This window comes from Dinoponera quadriceps, unplaced genomic scaffold, assembly GCF_001313825.1.
Source record: "Dinoponera quadriceps isolate SergipeBrazil2010 unplaced genomic scaffold, ASM131382v1 scaffold1527, whole genome shotgun sequence".
NCBI classification, from domain to species: Eukaryota; Metazoa; Arthropoda; class Insecta; order Hymenoptera; family Formicidae; genus Dinoponera; species Dinoponera quadriceps.
This window is the reverse complement of record NW_014555734.1, coordinates 435,124-450,041: the sequence shown is the minus strand read 5'-3', so window position 1 is coordinate 450,041 and position 14,918 is coordinate 435,124. Positions and strand designations below refer to the sequence as shown.

The following is a 14,918-nucleotide window of genomic DNA, read 5'->3' as shown; positions in this document are numbered from 1 at the left end:
ACGAACGTCAGAGAGGAACTCGTGTTCGTCGACGCACGACGATGCCTTAACATTATTAAGTCCCAGCGTAGTGGATGGTTCCCGACGTGAAGTGGTCGGGACTCGGCGGACCCCGAGGGCGCCCAGGACTCTGAATCACCGACGGAGTGTAAATATACAGGTCTTTAGTGTCCCGCGACGACGATGGATGGATGCTCTATGGATTATCTCGATATTCGTGAATCCTCACAGAGAATCTTCCATGGAATTTCGCGCGCAATATCCATTTCCTCGAGATGTTAATAGAAAAGTGGACAAAGAAAAGAATGAAGATGAACATGAAAATAGAAATAAACACGAGGAGAAAAGGGCGAGGATAAGAGGAAGGATAAGGAAGGGCAAATGTAAATAGCATCGAATCTTGTTACATACCGTTATAAGAGCGATTTTAGTAAGCTAACTTTAGGGAGAACCTTGAAAGTGCGCACGTCTTTCGTCTCTGCACGATATAGTACCCCGCACCTCCGACATCCGGAATTATTGTCTGTGATGGCTTGATCTTGGAGATATTTTTCGTAGCACCGCCAACGGCCGCGACAACGTTGGCCGCGAGCCTTCCTGTAGAGACGATCCGGGAATGATTACTGTCTAGACACCAATCGATAATTTGATCGGTAGAATATGAAAAATGATTCTGAAGAAAGGAAATAAAGAAGCATAGACTTGCAGCATGTATGAAAAAATTTTTCTATTTTTTTCTTAATTAAAACACATGATGCTTAAATGTAATCATCGAAAGAAAAACAACAAAATAATGCATGCAAAACGTTTCGCACAGTCGATATTTTGAGACGTAAAGCTCGCTAACTCTTCATTATCCCTTCGCGATTTACGTATCATTACTAATAGGATTAATAGTTTGACCGCGATATGAACTAGTTCGTCAATGTCTAATGAAACCATTAATTCAGTTATAATGTAACGCATATGATATTGCAGTTTGTAGCATATCCAGTCACAATGCCAATTTATATTACACCAAATGATAGTACTAATTCCGTTTAATAATTTCACTTCTCCATATTACATATTAATAACGGTCATCACAAAAGCGTGATATAAAATGCAGCACATAATAACGACAATGATATAGAGGAAACATGTGTCACAATGTTCGATCGGTATCCAGACAGTTAAATTCTTATCGAGGATAGGAAGAAGGGGGATGTCCGAGGCAGAGGAGGCGGGAGGAAAGTGTTAACGATTTAAGGAGAAACGAATCAATTTTTTATAATGGCGTGAGAGAAGGAGAAAAAGGGTGGGAGAGTAAGAGTGGCGCGAATATCAGAATTCTTAATCACAATCTCGAAATCTGTAAATATATATATCTACGAGAAGTGCGAGGGAATGCGAGGGTATGAGAGGAGAAGCAAAGGTGAAGAGCTGTACGAAACATAATACGTGAGACCATTCGACGATTTTATTCCGGGAATCGAAACCTGTATATTTTCTCAGCAGGTTTCCGTCAGACACCGAGCATGCATCCGCGAGCACTTATCGCACTTGCCACAACGGCGAAATACACATGAGATTCCTTTGTATATTTGTGTAACATGGAAAATCAAACTCGCTGAGAAATAATGCCGGTTTCAATTCTTGCTTTATTCAATTTATTGTATACGCATATACACACACATATGGATATCACAATAATCGTTTTTTATGTTTTTACAGCAGCTGCGTTGAATTAATGCAAACTATAGATTTTATGAATCCATGGATTCATACTCCACCATGATTCTTTCACAGAAAATATATTATTCAGTTTCACCGAGAATTAATTTGAATGATACGAAAGAGAGGGTGAGAGAGCATTTTCAGAAAATTCAATTCGCACAAAAACTGCTTGAAAGTAAGATAAATCATTTGTAATTTGTTGAAATAATTGAGAACTGAAATATGATTTTCATTTACATTTTTATTTATAATATTTTTCCGTATTTTTCCACATTGAGTTGTATTTATTGTCACTAATATTCTCAGAATATTTTTTTCTTTACCGACAATCTCTTCTTTCGATTCTTTCAAAATAGTATGACATTGCGATAAAATTTCCGATTTACATTTGTGACAATATCATATAGACACATCAAACGCATATGCGTGCAGGATGCGAACAAGTAACTTCCTCAAGCAGAACGCAAATTACAAGCGTCGTCACATACATACATGCATTCTGATTATCGTCATTGTTATTGCTCGCATTAAATTGAAATGACGCATTCGGAAACTTTGTGATATAAGACTTGACGATTGTATGAGGCGGAAGAAAATGAATGTATGAGAGAGAGCCTGTGTGTGTTAGTGGTGGATCAATGCCCCGCTAAATTTTTTTTCGCGTATTATACATATAAATATATAAATATAAACGTATACATATACGCGGATTAAGATGGATCGTAAATGACGAGCAGCGTATTGTTATTATTGTAAATGTGTCATATACAGATAATAGCATTCGACATACTACACACAGAAAGAGAAAAGCAGAAAGACATATACATACATATACACAAACATTATATACACATATGAATATATACATAAACACATATATACATAAACACACGTACATAAGATGGAGATAAATAAATTGAGAACCTTCGATATTTTTTCCATACCGATTACGGCGAGGTGGAATGTCTCACCTCCCCCCCTACTGTTCCCCTTGTGGAGAGAGAAGGGGACGGTTTCATCCCGGTTATGGTTATGATGTAGAAGTAAAAAATCATGAACTAATCGCGCGAAAGAGGCAATTTTATACCATTACGTAGTTGTAACTCATATATGATTACATAAGAGCGATTTTCAGTGAAGTTCATTACATGGTGTCTCGAAATTACGTAATATTTCTGAACCATGAATTGCATAATAATAATCTACTTAAGAAAAGTAACATTTGTTCAGGTAACTTGAATAGTATTCTAGTCAACAATTTAATAATCTCAATGCTTTTCTCTCCTCAAAATCACTAAAATAAAATCAATCTCATTTAAAATATTTTTAAAATCACATAAGTATTTTGTATCAAAGTTTTAATGTGAATTTCATGAAAAATCTCACGCTCGCGAAATTAAAATATGCATCATTTTGCGAGACATTTTGTATAATTAAATATCTAGTAATCGTTAGATCAATAGATGTTAAAATATTAATTCTATATGTATCTTCCTTTTTTTTAAACGTGTTTATATTTAATATTTTAAAAATATTTTTTCAAAGATTTTTTCACATAATTTGATTTTTTCAAATATTGTAAAAAAATTTTAGAAATATTGAAGTGTCGAAGTTATTCGTATTGATGATACAACATAACAAACGTAATCTGATATATAATTTTAATATTGAACATTAAAAATTACATATTAAAAAACGCATTATATGCTACTGAATTTTCCCAGCAAATATTAACTAACAATAACATAACATCAATGTTATAATTTCCCACTCAACGTTGTAACTTACATAACACACACGTTATATTGCATTTACATCGCTGAGTGGAAAATTATAACATTGATATTATATTAGTGTTTGTTGGTATTTGCTAGGTGTTTGTTACAATAATGTTACAATAACTCTATCAATAATTTTTTGCTCACTGGATATTATTGTTCTGAACTACTAAAAATCTTCACAAAAATCTCATGTTCTATATATTTTACATTTGTTACATTCCGTTATATATATTTTTCATGCATTTTCGAATTTCCAAATTTATGTTATAATTGTTTTATGCTTTACTGGGGGACATCTCAATACTCCAAAGATTTCCAATTGAGCGATTAGTTTGCGATTTTTTGCGATGCAACGAGCCACTGCGTCGCGCGCGCGCAACCCTTGTAAATAAATGTATGCGTCGAAAATGGACCAAGGATCTACATAGTGCAGCTCGTGCGTGTAAAATTGATCGGCAGGTAGGATCGTAAGTAAAGCTACAATTAATCCTAATTATTATAAAGAAAACCAACGAAAAAATAAGCGAATTTATAAGAACTCTTGGAGTTATTCCTTCTTGCGAAACTAAATCTCCGAAATCGCCGAAATCAAGAATTGAATTAGATTCTACATAAAACAAACTGATATCCAACTGTTGTAAGCAAAATTTTTCATTATTTTATCATGGTCTATTATAAATTTAATTTCAATATTCACAAAATCCAAAAAAGTTTCGAGAGATTTGCATCTCAAGTGGAGGAGACATACTAATATGAAGAATTTCGCATTGTGTTCCTACCGAACATTGTTGTTGGAGATTAGATAGAGATTTGATCTTGCGCAAAGAATTTTTATGTGAGCCTTTTCTTAATTCGCTTATTTCTTACGATGGAAATAAAACAAGCGCTGGCGCGACGACATTGACTCGTGCAATTATTTAATTAAGGCCCTGAGTACCCCATTTTATATAAATATTATACATATGCATATATATATACGACAATTAAGAACATTCCACCACAGCCGCGCGGTATTATTTTTCTGTATCCCTGTATCTATAAAAACGCGATATGAGAATTAAGGACGAACTTTTAAGGGAATATACGACCATATTGATTATCGATCGATCGACATTACTATTATTATTTATTGTTGTTGTTGTTATTATTATTATTATTATCATTATTATTATCATCATTATTATCATCATCGTCATCATATCATCATTATCACTATTATTATGATTGTCATTGTTAATATGATTACAATAATTACCCCGCCCTTAATTTCCACTAGTCATTGGTAAGCCCTTCGATTACAATTATTATTAATAATCATAACAATGCATTGTATTTGTCGCTGTTATATACATACACATATAAATATATAAATATATAAATATAAATATATATATATATATACACATATATATATATATATATATATCTCTCTCGAATGATATATTAATTTAATAACAATAAAGAAAAACGTGAAACACGTGATCTGGTTTGTATATGGAACCTTTCTTTAACTATAATATTTAACTGGCACAATTTGATTTTACGTAAATCTTTCTCTCTCTTTATCTTTTTTAATCCAGGGCCGACGTGCGCCAAGATATATTCTATATTTTGAAAATTGGATGGTCATTCGTCGATCACTTTATGATATGTTTACTCATAATAAAGCCCCACAACGAGGCCTATCACAAAATATTCCGGGGTTTCGATCATATGAGTTGAATACATATCTCTTTCAATATCCCATAACTTACTAAATTCAATTCGCACACCTTGTCCTAATTTCTGAACGATCGACATAACGACCACAACTTTGTATCTGAAAATAACATTGAAATGAAATCGAATGATCATTCGAGTAAGAAATAGTCTTCTAATATTTAAAATCGTGTAGCAAAAAGTTTTGTATGCATTTGCAAAGATTAAATATATTGTTAAGTGATTCAGAGATGTGTGCTCACTGTAGTTAAAATATAAATATTTCCAGTAAATATCAAATAATAGTAAATTACATCTCAATGTTGTAATTTCCCATAACAATGTAAGTGCAATATAACACGTATTGTATGTATATAAATATAAATATAAATATAAATATATATATATATATATAATAGTTATATTATTGAGAAATTATAATATTTATGTATTGTTACTGATATTTGATGTTTTTACTGGGTTATATATCTTAGAAATACATAATTTAATTATATTTAATTCTATTCAAATATTCAAATTACATTAATTACAATAATTTCTTTTATATATTAGTTAAATTGATAAAATATTAGCTCTCCAAAAATATTTTGTGTGTATGTGTGTGTATATGCGCGCACGCTTATTATGGTCAAATATTATTATCGTATCTATTGAATTGGTTAATTAATCACCGTTCATAAAACTTCTTGTAAATTTGATCGCGCACTTCTGCTGACATTTTTTGGCAGATTTGCATGCACATTTGAGAATGATACTTTGTGCCAACTAAATAATTCTGCATCACATCGATCAAGATTTTGTCGACAAGTTCGCCATTAAATTTTCTAATAGGTTCAAGTTGGTAAGTGTTTTGATATCTTGGAATCTAAAATGAATAATATTTTCATGAGTTCAATTTAAACTGCAAGTGCATATTATATCTTTCTTCAAATTTGCGAATCACTTTTGTAATTTATAAGTTCTTGTTGTTGTAGATTTTTGTAAATTATAACGTATAAATTATTTTTATCTAAGAAGCTTTGTTTAATTTCAGTTTTGAAATACCTTGATGCCACCCTTGCCTATACGAAAAGACACACTACCCCTATGTAATGAGGATGCGTTGTTGATATATGTTTTTGATAAAGCAGATTTACTGCTTGATGTTTTTAAGGATCGTTGTGATACTAGAAAATATATAAAAATTTAATAAATTATATTGTAAATTATTATTATTATTATCATTATTGGTATTAATAAGGTTATTACAATTTTTATAATCTTTTATTTTGCTAATAATTATACATATTTGAGACTTACTCATGTTTATTGCGGAGATTACTTCACATAAATGTGTATAAAATTAAAAGGAAGTTGTTTTAATAACTTTATAAATTATATATCAAATGTCGATCAACATGATATTCAAAAATTCTTCTTGGTCATTAATCGCTATGAAATTAGCGCATTTGTATTTTATCTATCATGGCTACCAAATCCAACATTTACAGAGTATTCAAATGGTTAATTATTCAATAATAGTCACACAATTTTTAAGGATATTAAAATCAAATTGTTACGCATGTGCTCTTTTAACCATTATTTTTGTTCTGATAACTAGCATTAAAATATGCACTGCCCTAACATCACAGATATATTATATTGAAGATATTATTAGAAATAATGTGCAAGAAAGAGAAAGAGAGAGAAAGAGAGAGAGAGAGAGAGAGAGAGAAAGAGGGAGAGAGAGAGAGAGGAGTACGAAGATTCCTATGTATTGGAATTTATGGTTATCCGGGCACCTAAGATTTGAAATCCGAATCTGAAACTTCAAATTCTCTTTATTCAGGTTATTCGCAGATTTTTTTAAATACAATTGACGTGTCGGGTCCGAATCTCAATTCGCGGCGAAATTGATAATCTTTAATCTCCTATGTCACTATTTTAACCTGAAGCAATTGCCGAGAATTCATATCGATCTATTCATATTATTTATTGTTAAATGTTCGAGAAAAATCTAGGTTGCTACTCTGGCCAATTCCACCGCGAATTGAAATCCAGATTCGAATTCAATACGTCAACTGTTATAGCTTCTGCTCACAGGACGCGGCAACGCTTGCCACGCGGCGAAAGTTCACGCGGTAGCCAATCAACATGCCGTTTTTCGGTAAGAATTAGAAGTTGATTGGCTACGCGCAAACTTCCGTCGCGTGGCAAGCGTTGCCGCGTCTTGTGGGCACAAGCCATTAGTATATCTCAAAAAATCCGCGGATAACCTGAATTAGTCTCTTACAGAAATTTAATTACTAAGGAAGTTATAGTGATTAAATACTGGCAGTATTTCAAGAATTATTTGACCAATAAGGTCACCAACTGATGAAACCAACGGAATTGATTAATCACATTAGCTAAACTGGTCAATGCAATTGGTCAATTCCGTTAAGTTAATCAGACGGTTAAGTTAATTGGAGTTGGTGCCAGTGCCCTTAATCATTGGTTAATATATTTCAAATTATATACATAAAAAGATTGTATGTATATTTTTATTGATATTAATAATAAAATAAAAGTAATCAAAAAAGAAAAAAAAAACGAACGAATATATAGATTCAGGGCAGGTTAACTATTCGCCCTACTCGCAGGATCTAGCCCCAGCAACTTCTCCCTTTTCCCAAAACTAAAGACAGGCTTAAAGGGACCCGTTTCGAGGATATGAAATCCATGAAGAACAACGTGACAGCGAGATTCTAAAGGTCATTCAGAACGGCGAGTATTCCAGCGCCTTCCAGGTATTGTATGAGCATTACCAAACGTGTATACAGAAAGGAGTGTATGCTGAAAATTGGAAAATAAAATTTTATTTATCTACAAAATTCAACTTTTCATAGGATTAGTCCCGGAACTTTTTGAATGTGTATGCACTATATATATATATATATATATATATATATATATATAGAGAGAGAGAGAGAGAGAGAGAGAGAGAGGGGGGAGACGAAATACAATACTAAAAGGGAGCGATTCCCTTACGAACGTTCACGCGACTTCTCACAAAACGATGCTTCTAAATCTCATAGATATCTCATCAACAACTAATATACATCTTAAGCCACTGACAGGCCACGAGTAGATGACGATTACAGTGAGAAATTATAAATAACGACACGAAAAGTTCAACTCAAAGAGAATAAAACTAGAAATAGCATTATATATTGTGACGTGATCATTAACGAGCGTCCGTCACAAGGTCCGAATTTCCCAGAAAGGAATTATTTTCTCGATATTGCGCGTAAAACAGAAGCACAAGTGCGAAATTTTCGGTTTTTTGCACGCGCTACCGACAGAGCGGTCCAACACACCTAGGCTTTCTCTAAGTGATAATGAGCGTCTCGAGCGGAAGAAAATCACGCACAAAGGAACATTAGAGGACAGCCGATGCTCGTCGAAGAACATTGGCGAGGAGAGAAGACTGACAGTACCAATCAGTAGCGACAGCCCAAAGCCAATAAAGGAAGCTCCCGCGGGAAAAGGACCCCGCTAATTGGCGTCGTGGCTCGCACGAGTTGCGGATCCCCGAAAAATCCGCTAGGGGCGTCCGAGGAATCCTCCCGGATATCGACCGCGGATCGACACTTGATCTCGGAGATAGACGTGTGGCGCTTCAGCTCAGGTCGAACACACACACATACAAACCTGCGTAAGCAACTATACAGCCGCGCCGTCTGTTCCTAGTCACGCCGGAAGGCGCGCTGCAATGACTTAGTCTTCTAGAGCACCTCTCTCTGCTACGCACGGCAGGACACGTTCTCGCTGCTGTCTAAGACATGTGCTTTTTGTCTCTAGTAAATTCATTTGTTGTCAATCAGTGAGTGGAGTCTATCACCCTGCCGTTCCCTTGCCAAAATCTTTTCGCTCAACACGCGTATTTATTAAGGAAGGCGCGGGTTTTGCGCGTCTCCCTTTAGACGTAAGCGGGCGCGATTCAGCGAACGAGCGAGCGATAGTGTCCTATATATATTGTCACGTCCTGAACTGTCCGCGACATGCGTAGCGAGAGCGGCTCCGCCACGCTTAACAGCTAATTAAGCCGAGAGGGAAGGTTTTACGCGTGAAGTAGAATCGCGGAATAAATAGGATTATTAAGAAAAGAAACAAGAACAACATAAAATGAAAAAGTAATATAATTTATTATAGTTAAGGACCTTAATAAACATCGCAACCTATCACATGATTCTAATGTACGATCGCGAAAACGACTTTCCTAGTCACTTCGTTGTTTCTCGTCAAAAGGAATAGAAAAAGAAGGAAAACATGAAACCGCTATTAATTATGTATTTTTTATTTAACATCAAAAGTAATGACACTTGGGTTGCATTAGTATCAGGTTGCAATGTAATTCCATGTGTGTACGTGTACATGTGAGAGAATGGAACTTGTAGAATAATAGCAAAAAGGAATCGCGTTAATTGTCAATCAAAAGATAAATAGCTAGCGGAGCGGTGTGGTAAATATGCATCACCTCCGTGAATGTGTGTATATATACGTGTAACCAGTGTCTTTCTTTTTATAGGCATGTAAATGACGCGTACATGTAGTACACGTGCGTGTATGTGCACATGAGATGTTTATTAAAACTTAAGAATAAAGAGGAAAAAAAAGTGTACGATAGACCCGAGATGAAAAGGCAGTTCCTTGCGGTGAGGAGCGTCTTTTAACATCAATGAGTCACCGTCATTCGCGCGCGATCTATTTATTCGTCTTCAATTTATTTAAAATATGTACAATATTAATAAAACACCGTTCATCTTCTTCTCTCACTCACTTTTTTCTTCTTTTCTTAATTTTTTTTCTGTCTCCTCCTGGTTTTAGATTTTTGTGATCGTCCAATCATTCTGACGCAATTATTCGTGCGGCGGGCTGTGCGGGCGCGCGGAGTTGTGTCGTCGTCTCGTAGAATGTACCTTATTATTATTATTATTATTATTATTATTATTACTATTATTAGACGCTAAAAGAGACTGGTGAGAAAACGAAGAATATGCGTTGCGTGTCACGCGTGTGTATGTACGTGTATTATCTTACGATCGCGGAGGAAATTATGACTTTATTTTCTCCGAAAAAACGGAGAACACGAAAAGAACGTCAGCCGCATCGATTCTATATTCTGTTCTTTTGAAAACACGCGGAGAAGAGAAGCAAAACAAGTGCGATATCCATCTGTAAACAGGATCGAAGTAATTCCCTCTTCTTTTCGTTCTTTGTTTGTTGATGTTCTCTCTCTCTCTCTCTCTCTCAATTTATCTATCTATCTTTCACTCTCTTCTTCACATTACGAAGATACGTAATAACTTGACATTGACTTACATTTGATTCCATCACGTATCCCGTCAACGAGATGATGCCGTTCCGCGTCCCGCTCAGTTCACCGTGAAAAGATTTTATGTGGTCTTAGACCGAACTTCTCTCTGTCTAGCGTATGTTTCCTCTTTTCCTTTCTGCCACTTCTTCTCGACTATCTTTCCTTCTGTTAATTCGTCAAGCGTTTAAAACATTTGTGTTTTAACTATTTTGCTTTCCATCTTTTTTCCTTCTTCTTTTTTTATTCGCTTATACGTACTTTGTTTTTTCTTCAACAACACGATCTAGACTAAACCATGTATAATAATTACATCTAATAATATCTTATTGTAACATGTATTGTTATTATTATTTATCATTATTTATTTATTTTATCACTATTATATTAATAATAGTTTAAATTATTAGCCTAAAATAAAGAGGCGACGCACAACGGCAAAGCATTTTTTTGGGCTCCTACGGCCCCCCGGGCACGGAACACCCTGTCGACAATACGGATTTTCTTCGAAACTTCCAAGATATTCATTGTATATTTCTCTCTCTTTCACTCTTCATCCGCATCTCTTTATTCCGTACATTTTACACACGCATCCGATCCGGAAACACGACAATAATAATGGATACTGAAAATAATAATGGATAGGTGCAAAATATCCTTAATCTTATCATCTTTGTCATAATATCGAGCAATTGATCGATCGATTGAAATGTTAAATTCGAGTTCTGTATATTACCAAGATAAAATAATTCAACAAGAACTGTGTTAGTGAGTGCGCCACAGTCGTCAACTTTTTGCGATAACAACTACATCTATAACTTGTTGCGATTTCCCGGATTCCCTACTTGGACTCGAACGTCACCTTCATGACTATTTCTTTTCTCACATCCGTGACTTGACTCGAGGGAAGCGCTCCTTCGTCGTTCTCTTCCGTTCTCTTCACGAGTGACACTCCTCGAGGGATGTCGTTGAGACGGACGTTCCTTGAATGTTTCTTGGACGTCGCAGGATGTGGCGCATCTTTGAATGTTGACGACATCCCTCGCATACATTCCTTGAACGCATAATTCGATAATCGTCTCTTAGGTTCTCGCGATGTATCTGCCAGTTGCGAAGTTTGGAACGCGGTTTCCTTCGGATTGATGAGTACATAACAAAGAAAATCAACGGCGACAAGCCGAGGAAACAGCGATCTTCTTTTCGCGTGGTGAGAACACTCGAGAAACGGTACCGGCTAAGGAACTGGCGAAGGAAGAACGTTAAACACGCGTACGGAGCATACCTCGAGAACATCTCGATTATTGAACACTTAGGGTAGAGTTTTGGGGCCGCCGAGCGAGCGTTATACTCATTCTGCATAATCGATTTGCTGTCGCGCAATCCTCGTCGATAGACCGAACAAACGGAAGCGCGATTTCGGTTGTCGATGCTGTGATGTTCTGATCGCTTCGTTTTTCTTCGCGAAACGAGTAGTTGAAATATCTAGTGTCTTATTGACTTGACGGAGAAACGTCGTGAGGAGGAAAAAGAGAATCAATTTAATTTTAAGGTAAACTCTGGAAGATGCGATCACATCATTCTACATACAGTGATATCTTAATCGCATTTCGACGAGTATGGAGCGCCGAGACTACGCAACGCGATTATGCAAAGCTGACGAAAGAAAATGCTTGTTCGTGTTTTCGGTTGTGCTAGCGTATTGTCCGTCGTCGAAGAAGATTCTGTTCAAGAAGAATGCCGCCTCGTCGATGCGGACCTCGACAAACAGCGCGATCGCCGGAGATAAACGCGAAGATAACAAGTGAGACACCCACGGTGGGAGGGGAGCGAGAAAAGAAGATATTTATTTGCGCGTTCAGCGAGTCCGTTTCGACGAGTCTCGGAGTCCCAGCCCGAAAAGTCGCGTGGCAGGCATTTTAAGTCACCGTTGTTGCTTCAACACTACACATACATTACATATACATAAGCCCTTACGTGCAATACATACGCACACACACAACGTACACACAGACGCGCGCTCGCTGGCTTGGTTTGGCTTAGCTTTGCTTGACTCGACTGATTGGCTGACTGACTGGCTGGCTAGCTGGCTGGCTCGCTGGCTGGATGACACGATTATACGCGAGATCGCGATTTGCTTTTGATGAACAGGGCGTTCCGCATTTGGGGGGTGTCAATGATTTATAACGAACTACCTCGCTAGTGTCTAAATCTATGAAAAACTAAGAGAATGAATTTATATCTTCATTTAATTTTAGCTTTTTTCTATCTAAGTAAGAACATTTCCATTTTCCCTGTCTCTTTCTCTCCTTTACCCGCATCTCTTCTCCACTTGCTCGCTCTCTCTCTCTATTCGCTATGCATGTGTATTCTCTTTTCTCTGCATCCTACACAATAACATCCATCTTTTTTTCTATATTCCACGAGGCATTTAATGTATATTCGAAGTTTGCCGTTAAGATTACGAACATGACATCCTCTTTTTTCTCCCATTAAATTATCGCTTTATATCTCTCTTATCGCGTGCCTCTTATCATTAACCGATAACATTTTAATAATTTATTTACGCAGCAGGTTTTCTTTCTTTCTTTTCCTTTCCGTTCGTCGGCAATCAGACGGTTCACATCTTCGTCTCCTTTATTTCTACTCACCCTCACTTCTTTTTTCTTTTCCTTCTGTTTAGTTCGTCTTCGCGTATATGTATTCCCCGACTTGATATCGATGACAACTGCTTTCCTATTTTTTCTTCTCCCTTCTTACTCCACTGGAATCAGAACCCTGCTCTCTCAGTCCTGCTATCTCAACCCGTGTGTTCGCCAGCATTAATTAGTGTGACATTATTCTCGCGTTAATAGTTGTAACTACTGAAACTACGTAATACATTTGTTTCTCTCGCCAATCCTGACTTGATTATTTGGATTAAAGAACTGAATTATATTGTTTATAATTAATAATGAATACTGTGAATGCGCTTTATTAATTGTATTTTATTATTTTTTCATTTAATTATCTATATCATAACTGTCTCTTTCACTTTCGCTCTATTTCGATCTTGCTTTACTCTTGCTCACTCTCTCTCTCTCGCTCGCTCGCTCACTCACTTACCCCTCCCCCTCCCTTTTTCTTTTTCACGCACTTTTAATTATTTACTTTTTACGTATAACTAGACCATGCCGATCTGAACGTATCCATTAGTCCATTAACAATTAATAGATATACGAAGTATTTCGGTGTCACACGAGAGATGCCTAGAATTGTGTTTAACGAATTTCCTGTTACATTGAGCACGTTTTTGGTCTTCCTCTTTTTTTTCTTATTTTGGTTTTAGCGTTCCTCTGTTCTCCTCCTTTCGTTATTTATCGAATCTCTTTCCTTTTTTCTTTCCAGCTCCTTTTTCCCAATATAGGGCGTACATGCCATCTTAGCATACTGATTTGCGCACATTGATCGACGATCAACGAAAGCCTAAGAAGTTTGTTGGTAACGCAAAAATTACAAGTCTACGTAAATACGCTATTAATAGTAAGAAGTCATGTGAAATCGCATTCAATATACATAATAAAGGGCGCACATGATTTCGCGGGTCTCTAATATCGCGCGTTAACGCTCCGTGCGTGTAGTTATTTTGCACGCTTTGTGTATTCGTTCTCCTTTTTTTCGTTCCTTCCATTCGTTTATTCGCTTCCCGTTATGTTATCACGTTTCTTTAGGCCTGATATGCGGCACCCATACAAATGGTAGAGTTACGCCGCGGCGCTATCGACTCGGCGACTGCCTTCTGTCTTTCTTTTTCGTTCCTTCGTTCCATCTTCTTGGAGTGACGCTCGCGGAGTAATCTCGTCCGGAATTTGACAATAGCACTAACAATCATCACCGGAAAGCTCTAGCAATCGCGTCGTTGAACGAGAAGCGAGAAACGGCCCGATCGGCCGTTTGTATGGTGATGATGGTTGCTGGTGATGGAGATGCGGTGGTATAGTGATAATGATGTCGGTGGCCGATAGAAACATCTCCACGATTTCTTTTTTTCCGTTATTATTTCTTCTCTTCTCGACGGTTTCGAATGCCAGATCGTCAAACTGGAACTACGAAATCTGGCACGCATGTGCAAATAATTAGCAACAAAACCAGAACGACGTTTTTTCGTACCTTGCGCGCTGCACTCTATAGCTCTAAAGAGTATCGTCCATATTAGCGATTTTGCCGCTTTTATCAGTTTTTCGCACAGTCGTGAGAGGCGGTGTGAATTTGTAACGTCGTCATCGTCGTTGCTCCTTTCGATCAATCCAATAACGGACAAATCCAGTAGCACGTCTCGTGTGAAGTGTGTGTGTGTGTGTGTGTGTGTGTGTGTGTGTGTGTGTGTGTGT

At 36.6% G+C, this 14,918-nt stretch overlaps 1 protein-coding gene across 1 annotated transcript; it reads right to left on the bottom strand.

Moving 5' to 3' along the window:
- Window positions 1-4,958: 4,958 nt before the first annotated feature.
- Window positions 4,959-6,519, bottom strand: LOC106745264. The gene is made up of 4 exons (XM_014620716.1): window positions 6,516-6,519; window positions 6,261-6,382; window positions 5,887-6,081; window positions 4,959-5,549 (listed from the first exon to the last, which is right to left on the bottom strand). The coding sequence occupies exons 1-4, from the start codon at window positions 6,517-6,519 to the stop codon at window positions 5,151-5,153; spliced, it is 720 nt and encodes a 239-aa protein (XP_014476202.1). The 3' UTR covers window positions 4,959-5,150.
- Between the last annotated feature and the right edge of the window lie 8,399 nt (window positions 6,520-14,918).

Bases quoted from the DNA above. Each gene is read 5' to 3' on its own strand.
- LOC106745264 (XM_014620716.1), bottom strand. The intron at 6,082-6,260 runs GTATTTCAAAAC...TATTCATTTTAG, and splicing joins TAGGCAAGGGTGGCATCAAG to ATTCCAAGATATCAAAACAC. The intron at 5,550-5,886 runs TGATTAATTAAC...AATACGTGTTAT, and splicing joins ACAAGAAGTTTTATGAACGG to ATTGCACTTACATTGTTATG.